The sequence below is a fragment of the Ailuropoda melanoleuca genome, chromosome 16 (genome assembly GCF_002007445.2).
Source record: "Ailuropoda melanoleuca isolate Jingjing chromosome 16, ASM200744v2, whole genome shotgun sequence".
Taxonomy (NCBI): Eukaryota; Metazoa; Chordata; class Mammalia; order Carnivora; family Ursidae; genus Ailuropoda; species Ailuropoda melanoleuca.
In genome coordinates, this window is record NC_048233.1 from 30,746,862 (window position 1) to 30,760,869 (window position 14,008).

The 14,008-nt window shown below is 35.8% G+C and overlaps 1 protein-coding gene across 14 annotated transcripts in view; it reads right to left on the reverse strand.

Moving 5' to 3' along the window:
* Positions 1-14,008, reverse strand: part of KIF21A (kinesin family member 21A) — a 153,192-nt gene that overhangs the window by 30,353 nt on the left and 108,831 nt on the right. For 10 of the 14 annotated variants that reach the window (XM_019808791.2, XM_019808789.2, XM_034645385.1 and 7 more), the window contains 10 exons: positions 12,029-12,097; positions 11,716-11,930; positions 11,410-11,563; positions 10,629-10,823; positions 10,082-10,183; positions 9,155-9,320; positions 8,669-8,689; positions 4,102-4,162; positions 3,710-3,764; positions 820-1,034 (listed from right to left, as the gene is read on the reverse strand). In XM_019808791.2, the coding sequence (XP_019664350.1) occupies positions 820-1,034; positions 3,710-3,764; positions 4,102-4,162; positions 8,669-8,689; positions 9,155-9,320; positions 10,082-10,183; positions 10,629-10,823; positions 11,410-11,563; positions 11,716-11,930; positions 12,029-12,097 (1,253 nt within the window). The remainder of the gene's footprint in view (positions 1-819; positions 1,035-3,709; positions 3,765-4,101; positions 4,163-8,668; positions 8,690-9,154; positions 9,321-10,081; positions 10,184-10,628; positions 10,824-11,409; positions 11,564-11,715; positions 11,931-12,028; positions 12,098-14,008) is intronic. The other 4 variants (XM_019808793.2, XM_019808792.2, XM_019808788.2 and 1 more) reach the window with 1 other exon arrangement.

Sequence of the window (14,008 nt, forward strand, 5' to 3'; positions counted from 1 at the left end):
GAGGGTTACTTTGAAAAAATGTCATTAAAAATCTTTAGCAGTGAATGACTGATCTAATTTTAATATAATCATCAAAACACACAAACACACATAGCATACACACACATACTAGCTTGGGTATAGAAATCTTTGTCCTCAGGACAGTAGTGAAAATTCTAAATAAGTTTTGTTTTGGACAGAATGTCTTTTGTTCATATTATCATAAATGGGAGAGAGAATATTCCCTCCTTCAAATCTTTAAATAAATATCTTGTGCACAATAAAAATATCTTTGCATACATCATCCCAGACATGCAATGCAAGGTGCTTCAAGGCAGAATATTAGGAAAGCTTAAAATGATTACATTTGTAATTGATATTCCTTTTTCTTTATAGAGTTAGCAAAGGTTTGCTATACTAACCAGACTCTTAGAATGAGGACATACATTAAGTTAGAGCAAATTTAAGACTTTAAATCTTCTGTTTTAGATAATGGTTTTATAGATATAACTACCTGATTAAGGTGTTCCTAAATAAATTTTGTCTGTAATTCATAACTCAGCCTTTGCAAAAATTATAACCCTTAAGAATGACTTTCAAACTTAGAAACAAGCAATGCAATTGAACAGAGAGTATCTCATCTTAAATGACTTCAAATGTCAAAAAAATTAGAGGAGATAATACCTAACAGAGATTCCTTTGAAAACCAGAGATCTTATTTACATAATTTTTAAAAATAGAAATAAGAAATTAGCAACATGCATATAAAAAATTTAAAAAGAAAGAAAATGAAAAAGAAAAGCCAAAAGAAAGAAGTTAGTGTAGCTGGACCAGACTTACATGCTGCCTATCTTAGAAGGGAAGCCAGATGGGGGAGGGAGCTCTTTTTCCCTAGCAGAAGGACCACTTGTCTCTGTATTCATTCCAATCTCTTGCCCTTCTGCAACAGGTGTAAGAGGGCCAGGCAAGGAGGCATCTCCTGTACTAGTGTCTGAAGCTAGTTCACTGCTATCTGCATACAGCAACTCCATTTGAGTGGTGGTTCTCCTTCGGGCCTAGTCAGAGAATGGAAGGAAAAGCAATTGGAGCAAACTTTTGCAGAGATGATTAGGGAACAGAGATTTAATATTAGTTTGAAATAGGTAAAAACATTGAGCACGTCATTTCCTAGCAAGTGTGTCAAACATAGCATGTAAGTTGGTGACAAGCCAGAGCTATGGCCAGATAAGGCCTTTTTAGAGGCCATAATAATAGCCAACTTTTATACTGTCCTTTTTGTATGCCAGGCATTGTTCAAACACCTTATTATATTAGCATGTCTACCATTATCCCAATTCACAAATGAGGAAACTAAGGCACAGAGAAGCTAAGTAATGGGCCCAAAGTCACACAACTAGTAAGTGGCAAAGCCAGATTCAAAAACAAGCAACTTGCCACCGGTATGACTGTGCTACCCTGCCACTCGTGGCCAGCTCCCTCAACATATAATTTTTTTAAAAAAGAAAGAAGGGAGAAATTAAACCAAAAGTTAACTGCAGGGAAGGTCAACTAAATTCTGATTTTTCCTATATTTAAATTCTCTTTTTTTTAACATCACTCTTAGTCTTAAATTTTATTTTAATATCGCTTTTTAAATCTGCTTTTCAGTTTTTGCGACCTTGTCCTCCTGATGTCTTAACTGTGTTTTTAACCTGCCTGCTAGGTAATTCAACACCAGCCTGCACCAGCTCTTGGCACCAGGGTGAGGCAGGGGAAGGTTAGTTTCCTTGAATCCAAACTCACTATACACATTCCTTTCCTTACTCTTGAAAACTAAGTGACTACCCTGTTGTTGTTCAATTGTTATTATCACTAAGGAATTAAAGGATAAGCAAGGTGTTTGCCAGATTATAAGCCTCTGAAAAACAAATACCCTGTTTTATTCAACTTTATATCGCCTGTACTTAGCATAGTGCTGGTACATACCTATTTAACATACAGTCAACTTTACTTTTTCAGTGATGAAAAATGTATGATACGAGGTCCTTTCAGGTATCTTTGCAGTCCTAAAGGAGCATAGGTAGCACCTCAGAAAATTTCTGGGGAAAGTAACGCCCTCCAACCAGGGCGTTTTTTACCTGGTCAGTTCTCCTCACTGCCAATAGCCCAATAGCCCAAGGCAGAGAGGAACCATGTTTTTAGGAATCCCTAACCACAGTGGTTCCTTCAGCAAACATTTAGGGCCCCACTTCACACCCCTCTGGCATCCCAGGAAGGCATGAATAACTACGCTTTCACAGGGCCTGAAAGACATTCAGGGAGTTAAGAGACTCTCTCCTCTACTTAAGACGGGATCCAAACCATACTAGGATGTTTTCTTTCAGTTTGGGTAACTTCCGCTTAGTCGCTTAGAATAATAAAACACAAATCAACATGTTGCCAAGGATCGAATGTAGAGCCTGGAGACATTTGCTTGTTTTTTTGTTTTTTTTTAATTGGCTTGACCAGTGTTTTAAAGATCAGGAAATCCTATATAAAAATCTATATTTAAGCCTTCTTTGGAAAAAACAATAGTCTCGGGCCTATATTCCTCATGATAAAAAAGAGCAAGAGTTAAGTGGTGGTTATTTGCTCAGATGAGGCATGTCCTCTTCAGGTAATCACAATGACCCCTACTCATTATTTTGCAGCCAGCCAAATGACTCATTTACATTACCTGACTGTTCACTATGGGCCTTCAAACTGTCCTAATTCATTTACACAGTGTTATTCTTTCAGGTTCTGATTCTCTCCATTCATTTAACAAATATTTACTAAGCACTACGAGAATTCTTTGTTTTTAAACATCTTAACACGGTTAGGTAATTCATCTACTATCAAATGCTACCAATTCTCAATCTGAAACGCACCATGTGTATCTCACACATTTAACAGCATGTGTCACTGATATTGTTTTAAACCTTAAGATATGCATTATAGCCTCATTACGTTTTAATACAACATGATGATTAAGAGTTGGCTTAGTATTCAAACCACCTCAGGATACTAGTTTAACAAAATAAATATGAAACACTTAAGAACATACTAGAATGTTAAAATTTCAAAAATTTCCTGCCAATTTACAAATTTTGCAAATTCATGCTGTATGCCACTACAGGGTCTACAATCTCCTATATTATTAGGAAATTTAGGTGACTTTAATAAATTAGCACATTACTTCCCTAGTGGCTAATAAAACGTTTAGGAAAACCTGGAAGAAAAAAAGAATTGGTCTCCACAATCATATCTTTTCTAGTAGAGAAAGTGCAGTAAGGCAGTAAAGCACAAGTTCCACGAAGCAGAAATGTTTCAATATAATTTTTTTCAAAGGAGAATATGGTAATTATAGAACTAAATTTCTTACACGTGAGAGCTCTGGTAAAAATATGCCAATTTGCTAACCTATTAAGGGTCTGAAGCCTATGTGTGTTTGTTTGTTTATTTTTGAGAGAGAGCGTGCAAGCATGGGGAGTAGGAAGGGGAGATGCAGGGCTAGAAGGAGAGAATGTTAAGCAGGCTCCACTCCACGCCCAGCACAGAGCCAGACATGGAGCTTAGTCTCACGACCCTGAGATCACGACCTGAGCCAAAATCAAGAGTGGGGTGCTTAACCCACCGAGCCACCCAAGCACCCCCGAAACCTAAGTGTTTAACAGTGATAACAAAAAAACGTGGGAAAGGATGTTTACCTGCTATTTTCAATTCTCCTTACCTTGCTTTTAGGTTTCACTTCACCACAAAGTTTCATAAGGTCTGAAGACAATGTGCTATACACAAATAAATAATTAACCACAGATTAAAGAAGAACTTATAGAAAATTGTATGTCTTCTATGTTTATAACTACAGAAAACATCTTACACGTCTATGGGGAAGAAAAGACAATATTTAAAATCAAATAAAAAATAATTCATTTTCTTTCCTTAAAAATCCCAGTAAATTTTATTTTATAAAATTTGTGGTGGTTAAGTATGGCTTAGTTTGGTTTCCATAATACTGTTTCTATTGCTATTCACTTAGCCATAAAATTTGAAGCAACAAGATAAAGGTATATAAAATATTATAGAAACAAGTAAAATCTATTAAGTTTCTAAAGGCTCTCTTACCTTCCTTCTGATCCTGGGCTGTTTAAAGGTGCATCTTCATCAGTACTATCCTCTACATTTTCTAAAAAAAAATGTCCAAAACCTAAGTATTATCCACATGTCATAATCTGCATGATTGAAATCCCCATGCCATAATAAACATCAGCCCAACATCTCAACAGAGGCAGTTTGGTTTTAGTTACTGAAGCTGAACAGAAATGTAGAAAATATTTCTAAGGAACCCCTCTGATTATGTGTCCTAAAATGAGAAAAAGTGTTCAAAATAAGAGAAATCACAAGTTTGAATCATAAAACATGGAAGAATGACATTCATAGGATGGAAATGAGATCATGTATTTATCAGAGTCTGTGTATTTGTATATATTTTTCAGAGTATGTATTTATCCCATGCCATCCAAACATGAAAAACCACTGAGTAAAATATAAGATTAAAGTAAATGTTGCATGAGCTCCCTTTAATATACTAAGCCAACGTCAAAAACTATATAAGTATAAACATACTTGCTATGCTTTAATCAGTATGCCAACTTACTTAGATATTTCCCTTTATTTTTATTTTCGTTTTCAAGTAGAGAGTAAGAGTGAGTGCGTGTGTGAAGGTATTCAGAAGTTACACATCAGCATGCAGTTCATTCACACGTACATAAAAGACAAAAACAACAGGTTTGCATGCAACGGTTTTGTAACGGAATACGAGTAAATCACCACTATTTCAGAACAACTGTAACACACTAGTAAAAGAGAGGAGAAAAAGCAAACAAGGAAACCAGTAGGAAGTCAATAAATCAAACAGCCACTGAAAGTAAACTATTTAAAATGTCAGTGAGCCCCTAACATAGGTGCAGGTTTTTAAAACATACACATTTTATTATAATAAAATCCACAAAAGTAACGATATTATACATTACACACATTAATGAAAACTATGTATGATTCAGGCCCTTTTAACTTTTAATTTTATATGTGTGGATTGTGGACAATTAATTCCTTTCTCTAATGCTCCCTTCTTCTTCACTGTTTAGCAGATACTTTGTTAGAAATTCAGTAATACTTGATAAGTGATAGTACTATCTAAAATGAAGCCCATCTAGGACCCATACAAAGGGAATTTATTTTCTGAAGAAGAAAAGTAGTCTTGAAGCCAATGTGTGTCTGAAAGCCCTCCACTAGAGGGAGGTTCAAGGACTTGCCTCACGGACAGGACAACTAAGGTTCAAGGTGACTACATTAGTTGATAATATAGAACATGAGGTTATAGAAATGACAAACTCGTCTTTATTTTCCCATGTATAAAAGCGGGCTCAGATAGGCTAGTATTTTTCTTGTAGAAACCAGTTAGTATATTAAACATCATGTGAGTGCTTAGTAAAAACTTAACTCCTGCTGATGCATGGATGCATAATTAGAGATAATTATGGTTTGACATAACCAACCTGGCAAAAGGATAGAGGCCCCCACGTAGAAAGTCACCAAATCAAACTCCTCTTCAGGACTGAGCTTATCTGAGCACTACAGTCATCTGGGCAACCAGACACACCATTACCTTACTATTGTACTCTTAACTCTGAGAACACACATCCAACCCACTACCAGCTTCTTTTCTCATCATCACAGAATTAAAGCTAAAGGCAGAGACTTACAACTCCCGAATGCCTTAAAGTTCATCTTTATCAGTTAAAGTTGCACAGTCTCACTTCAGTGGAGGTTAACCAAGTATTTTTAAGTCTTTTATTTAAAAAAAAAAAAAGTCATAAAAATAGTATATAGAAAAGGGTTAACATAGCAGCCCAAAGACCACTATCCTCAGAAAGTCCTGCTTGCAAAGTTGGACTCTCAGAGTGTTCCCAGTCACTAGTTAACTACTGAAGGTACTTGAAGGTACTTAGAATGTTTGTGCAAACATTATGGTCTATGCTAAACTCCTGCTTTCCTTCTGGGAGTCTTGAATCCTGGTACATACTACATAGATGGTATGTATGTGACTAGTCGCCACAGAAAACTTCACATTATAAGTGTCTAATGGACTTCCCCGGACATAAACATTGAGCACATGCTGCTGCATTTTCATTCCAGAGGAAAAGGAACATTCTGTGATATCTTCCATAAGGGAGAGAGCATAAGGAAAATTGGACATAGATCCCTGCAGACTACATCAGTGTTTTTTTTACCCTTATGATCCTGCTGTGTATCCTTCCTACACTGCTCTCATGAATCTTTGCCACAAATACAACCATATGCTGAGCCCCATGAGTCTTCATAGCAAGTCTCCAAAGACAGGCATGATCTTAGGGACCCTAACATAGTTAGGGAAAAAAGAAGAGGATAATAAAGATGCTTTCAAAGGCTACTAAAGTACACACATATTAGCAAGGCCCACCCTCTAGCCTTACATTCCATTATTCTATGCCATGTACTTGTTGCTCAGGGCACCAACCTGCCTGGAGGCCCCATGCACACAATACTGTGGCTGAGTCTCTACATTTTAGTTTAGTTGTTGTCTGGAGTGACTCTTCTCTGTCCCCCTTCCACCTTGTCTTTTGCCTAGCTAACTTTTTTTTCTTTTGTGTTTGAGCTCAAATGTCACCTCCTCCAAAAAGCTTTTATCAACTCCTCCCTTTCTATTGGGTGGCCCCCACTCTGTGTTCCTATAACTCCCTGTGCGTATCTCAATCACTGCCCTCACTGAATGGATCATACTCTGTTCATGGTCTGTTACCCTCAGCAAGGCATCAAGTCGATGAGGGCAAGATTTCATGTTTTATTTGAATCCCAGCACTCAGTCCAAGGCTTGAGGTAAAATTGGAGTTTATTATAATTCTCTAGCTTCTGTGGACCTAATTTCCATTTTTTGCTCCTTCCATGCTTTTCCTCCAAGCACCTCTAGGCTAGATTATGGCCCCCATCTCTAGCACAGATTTCAGTCATAGAGACACAGGTTGCATGAGCTGAATGGGCTTCCACTCTCTGCTTCTGACCCTTTTTCAACCACAGAGAAATGAAAGTTGTTTGAAAGTTGTGAAAAAGTAGCACTGCCCATCAAATCTGCAGTTTAATATCTTCTGCACAAAAGGACATCAAGAAGGACATTTGCATTTTTTTCCAAATTAAAAGAGGTGATGGACTTAACTAAGAATTTACTTATCACCATAGGTTAGGCCACAAAGAAGAAAGACAAGGCGCAGGAGAGGGAGAAGGAAGAACAGGAAGAGAAGAATGTGCCTCATAACACATGGAATGTCATAAAATTCTAGTTATAATCCAGGAACTTGGGCAGTCTTGGTTAGGAGATAACCAATCCTACTTTTTCTACTGTACTTGTTATAGCTTGAGCAGATTAAAAGTAGTAGCTTCCCCATACTTAAATTATGCAGTTGATCTCAAGGAAATACTACACTGAGATCAACATGCGGTATAAACATCTGAAAGATCAAATAGCTCATGTATTTTATTTGTGTAACATCTTATTTAAAACAAATTCAGATGTATAGATTATGTTTATTCTAATGACACAGACAGGTAAGTACATTTACTCTTTCAGTTACATTCCTTTCTTTTAAGTATAAAAACTTTTGGCAGCTGTGTACTTAGAAAAAGAAAATTTCAAATCAGATTTTGAAATAATTTTAATTAAATAAAAACTGCTCCAGAATAATCATTCAGAAAAATCACAAATAATAAAATTGCCCTGAAACTCCCAGTCCTTCATGTGTATAATCACTAAGAGGACTGGATGTAGTTGATGTGAATGCTGTAATGGAAAGAGAAAGAGGTTGAAAATTTCTATACTTGATAACCTCTAAATCCCATTCTAATCTGAAAATATTGTAATTATAAATATCATTTCAACCTGTTCATACAAAATGCGTTGAACAGTATTATTCAATTTATAATGTTAAAATGTATGTGTTGAATTTTACAAAAATTAAGAATTGCTGAGGGGCGCCTGGGTGGCACAGCGGTTAAGCGTCTGCCTTCGGCTCAGGGCGTGATCCCGGCGTTATGGGATCGAGCCCCACATCAGGCTCCTCCGCTATGAGCCTGCTTCTTCCTCTCCTGCTCCCCCTGCTTGTGCCCTCTCTCTCTGGCTGTCTCTATCTCTGTCAAATAAATAAATAAAATCTTTAAAAAAAAAAAAAGAATTGCTGAGAATCTATCAAATATATACCAAAGATATATGCTATGGAAAGTTAATTATGAGGTTAAAACAATAGATGCAAGTTAACAGATATATTTAAAAATTAAAAAGAAATGTGTACTCCATTTTTTCCACCAAGAAAGAGAAAGAAGGACTTATAAAACTGGAGCCACATCTGGAGGTCAAAAAATAAAAGAGAAAATTAACTAAAGCCTACTTCTTTAAATATCTAATAGTTTTTAAATCAGGAATGTATAGGAAAGACAAAAGACTTAGTATGTTTGTGGTCATGGATACATTTCAAAAAAGTTCATGCAAAAACCAGTTGGCTGCCAATAAAACTTTTAAACATAAGATGTACCACAATTAGTGTACATGAACAATTAGTAATTCATGCAGCTGTAGGGTACACAGAAAGCTAAACATACTTACCTAAAGGTACGCTATCTAGATCTGTGTAAATAACAGCAAAAAGGAAACAAAAAGCAATACTCCAATCAAAACAGATCCAATGTTAAGAACTCCCACATAAAACAAGATTATGCACCATTTATAAGATATGTAGAATAGATGCCATAGAAAACACTTATTGTTTTTCAAGGCAGTTAGATATGCAGAGGAAAGGAATGAAACTTGGTTAATATTTTAAATAACCAACTCAGAAACTCGGTTGATCCACAAAAACTAATTGCTTAAGAAGGTTAAATAAGCCTTTTTAAGTTGGTAATCATTTCTTGGAATGACAATAATTATATCCCCCAAATTTATACATGCAAATTAAAGAAGAAATAATTATTGAAAGCATAAGTAAATATAGCATCTATTCAGTCAAGCCATAGGGGAAAGAGGTATAGTACAGCATTCTCAAAGAGCAAAGCTACCATGCAATTCATTTAACTGAAATTTAGTCCAAATTACCTTGTAAAGCATGGCCTAGTAAAGCATCTAGCTCAGGATTTAATTCTGCTTTCTCTTTCAACATATGGAATAGGAGCTGGTTTTGTGTAGCACTGGTTATTTCAGTTTGTTTAAGCCGACCTTCAAGTACTTTAATTTGAGCCTCTTTCTGGGCAGCCTGAAGACCCTGTAATGACACCGAAACATAACAACAACAACAACAATCTTAGGTCATACAAAACAGAATCTACTACACAAAGATCTATATCAAATAGCAAATGTATATAATACATGGACTTTGACATCAGATAGACCTTGATTCATCGAAGCTCCTCTGCTTACCAGCCTGCTGACCTTGAGCTAATTACCTTATCTTCCTGATTCAGTTTCCTCATATGCAAAATGATATGAATAATACCTATTTCCTAGCACATTTTAAAGATTAAGTGGGAGAACATAAAATAAAGGGTCTAGCACAGTCCCAAAGTGGTAATAAAAAAAAAGTGACTTAGAAATCATTATCACCTTCAACATTTAGGCATAAATTTCTTACAGGTGACAGGTTAATGCATTTACATTCAAAGAGGAGGGAAATTCCACTGTCTTTTTTTCCTTTCTGATTTTCTTTTGAGCTGTAAAGAATCAATATTAAACCAAAGTTATGAGACCAAATTTGCTTGCATCCCAAGAGATTTTTATTTTTATTTTTCCTTTGTTAAAGCAAAAGGTGAATTATTTCTTGTTTAAGTTGGTTATCTGTTCTAATACACAAGTACAATGGATGACAAGCTAATGCAATCGATCTAAACTCTAAAGAAAGATAAAAGAATGATTTTCATTTTAAAAAATAAACTTCTTACTTTACAAAAGAAAGGGTCACTGGAGAAAGATAAATAAAATGAATGAATCAAAACTTAGGTTTTCAATAACGGTAGAGTTGGATCATACCTTATTGATACCCATTGACAAGAAGTGATCTAGCAGGTATCGGGCTTCTGTAAGTGTGCAAGCATTAATGACTGCAGTGACATCCAATGTTTCTCCTTCTTCCTACATCAAACCAGCATGTGATGAACATTATTTTGAGCTGAATGTATCCAAACAGAGGCAAAGCTTATTATTTCATTCACTTATTTGGTAGTATCGGGCTAGTTAATAAGACTCCTGAGAGAAATGTAAAATATGATCTCTACCCCCAAGAAACATATGAGCTAGATGAAAAGAAAAAAACATACTTGAGCAGTTAAGAATTCAAGGTGGATTAATAAATGATATATATTTTTAAACATTTTTGATTTTACAAACAATAAATAATATCACAAAATCAACAAAGAAAGCTGGAGAGCAGGCAAGGAGTGATATTCATGTAAAACCTAAAAATCATATTAAATCAATAAATAAAAAACTCCTTGATATAAAAATTCAAAGTGCTTTTAATAATAAATATGAAAATATCTTCCTTAAGCCATTAACCATTTTTTTTACAATTACAAACCTTTGCTTCTTCCATCTGCATAATGTTGGCTTGACAATCAGAGATACTGTCATTGATGTAATCTATATTAGCAGTTAATGACTCCATCTCCTCATTGATGTTAACCACATTTTTATCTCCCTCTCCACTCTCCTTGACTATCTTTTCCCGTCTTTTTGAAAGTTTCTCTCGTCTTTTTGTGAGTTCTTCCCGTTGCTATTGAGAAAATAGATCTGATTTTAAGAAATAATATTCATTCAGGACCTTAAGAACATTATGCTAAGTGAAATAAGTGAGTCACAGAAGGACAAATACTGCACGATTCCATTTATATGAGGTATCTAGTCAAACTCATAGATGCACTAAGTAAAATGGTGGTTGCCAGGGGCTGGGGGGAGGAGATGCTGGGGGAGGGGGTAACTGTTCAATGGGTATAAACTTTCAGTTATGCAAGATGAGTAAGTTCTAGAGATCCGCTGCACAACACTGTGCCTATGGTTAACAACACTGTGCTGTACACTTAAAAATGTGTTAAGAGGGTTAATCTCATGTTGTCTGTTCTTACCACAACTGAAACAAAGCAAAACAAAAAAAGAAATGATGTTCATCTATCCACACACAATGCAATCAAAACTCACCAAAAAAAAAAAAGAAAGAAAAGAAAGAAAGAAAGAAAGAAAGAAAGAAAAGAAAAGAAAAGAAAAGAAATTGGTAAAGTATTAATTTACCCAGAGACCAAATTTGGAAAACTAAAATGAACAGCGAGCTAAGGAAAAGCAGATCTACGTGCTATTTTCCACACCTTGAGGAGTCTATTCATATCCGCCTCCATATTGGAAATAGTCATTTTCTGCATAATGATGTCTGTGACCCTGCGCTCAAGAAGCTGCCACTTCATGCGAGCTGTCTTGGAAGTAAACACTCGGCCAGTCAATCCTTTCCTCTGATATTTTTTTCTATAATCATATAAAAACAGACAAAAACATAATTACTGATGTGCTGATTTGATTGTACACTGACAAATAATGAGCTGTTTTTCATTTAAGTCCAACATTTAGTAATAATGCCACAAAGATTACGTCAGAAGGAATAGAAGAATTGTACTGACCTGGTTCCATTTGTTGTGGGCGTTGGTAAGGCCTGGACTCTTGCCACAGGAATTCTCATTTTCTGCTGGGCTCCTGCCCTTGATACATCTGCTTCTACGGCAGCTGCACTGGAACCCGCGTCCTGAACAGGGCTATCAGATGAGCTCAGCTTCCGAGTGACTTTCCCAGCCACTCTATCTGACATGGGCCTCACTTGCCTGCGAAGAGCTGTAACCTGAAAGAGCAAGGGAGATTGACTCATTCTCTTAATCTACAGAAGTACATTATTTCCCTCGATGAAGCCAGAATGTTTCCTCCAACTGATCAACTTGCCTCTTCAGTTTTGCGACGAAGAACCACTTCTTGGTTTCTTTTTTGGGCTTCCAGAAGTCTAAGTTGATGCTATAAAATAATAATGAATAAGTTACAACGGTGAACTGAAAGATAAAATGCTTCCTACTCCTGCATTGACATATTCCCCCATCCCATTGGGAACTGTAATAGTTCTTAGCAGAATCTGAGCTAACAACAACCTTGCATCCACTGCTACAGATAAGGATATTTTATTCCAATAAACAAAAATGCAACTGATGCAGCCACCTTTTCTAAAAAATGAAGTTATCTCTGTGATATACTTTTATTTAAGAAACACTATATAATGCTTACTATATACAAGTACTTTTCTAAATGCTTTATAAATATTATAAGTTATGTTTCATTTTTGCTAGACATTTGTTTTGCTAGCTGAGGCAAGAACAGGAAGAAACACAACTTAGAATATTTTCAATAGTCACTTTACAATATATACAGCAATTATTAACTGTTATAAATATAGGGAAAATATATTCATTATAGTAACACTTTAGTAACTTTGAAAATATTATGTTGGGTAAAGTAAATTTACAATAAAACATGTCAGTATTGGCCACCAATTTGTTTCTAGGTACTCTATAAGATAAAGACAATTCATTATAAATTACTTTAAGCCATTTTATAAAGCTAAAATTTAGGAAAGAATTTTGGGCTGAAAAAGAACAGAGATCCTAGTTCTAGTTCTGTCATTTATTCAACTCTGTGACCTTGGGCAAAGCTTAGGAATTGGGCTTACTCACAAATATCCCTTGTGGGACTTAAATTCTGTGATATACCAAATAACCCTTCATGTTTTGTATCACTAATTCAAACAAATCATTCATCTCATGTTTATGCATATTCCTATGTCATCAGATGAGAATTCTTGGAGAACCAGACTCTTATCTTATCACTGCCATATCTTCATTGCCTACAGCAATGATTGACATAGAGGCAAAGTTAACAAATCTTTTTAAGTAAATGAAGTACCAAAATTAAGATATAGGGGTGCCTGGGTGGCTCAGTCATTAAGCGTCTGCCTTGGCTCAGGGCGTGATCCCAGGGTCCCGGGATCGAGCCCCACATCAGGCTCCTCTCCTGGGAGCCTGCTTCTTCCTCTCCCACTCCCCCTGCCTGTGTTCCCTCTCTCGCTGGCCGTCTCTCTCTCCATCAAATAAATAAATAAAAATCTTTAAAAAAAATTAGCATATAGTTTGATACTTGTTACTACTACATTAAGTATTCTCCTATTCTAAGTCAAATCTCAAGTTCATTCATCTTCTTTGTATGGTGTACAATATACAAAGGGTTAAAAGATGAATATGACAAGAAACAATTTAGAAAGGGGTTCAATATGCACACAAGGCAACAAGTAAAAGGGTGAAGGAGTCTGAATTTTAGCTTTGTATGTGATTAGCCAGCTTCACATCTTTATAACAGAATATTGTATCATGTATGATCCTATGTTGTGGAATAAGATTCAAAAGTTCCATCCCAGGAGTTAACTGTTCAATATTGACCTCTATGTCTCATATGAATTAGTTACAAAGAAATAACTAGTGAATATTGTAAGGAAATTATTCCTGTCATCCAAAAATTTGGATTAAAAACAAAATAAATATAGTATTTGTCTTTCTCTGACTTATTTCATTTACCATAATACTTTCCAGCTTCATCCAGATCATTGCAAATGGCAAGATTTCATTTTTTTTATGGCTGAGTAAAATGCAGAATTTAAGAAACAAAACAAATGAGCAAAGGGAAAAAAAGAGAGGCGCAAACCAAGAAACAGACTCTTAACTACAGAGAACAAACAGCTACTAGAGGGGAGGTGGGTAGGGAGGTGGGTGAAATAGGGGATAGGATTAAGGAGGGCATTTGTTGTGATGAGCACCGGGTGATATATGGAAGTGCTGAATCACTATATTGTACACCTGAAACTAATATTACACTGTATGTTAA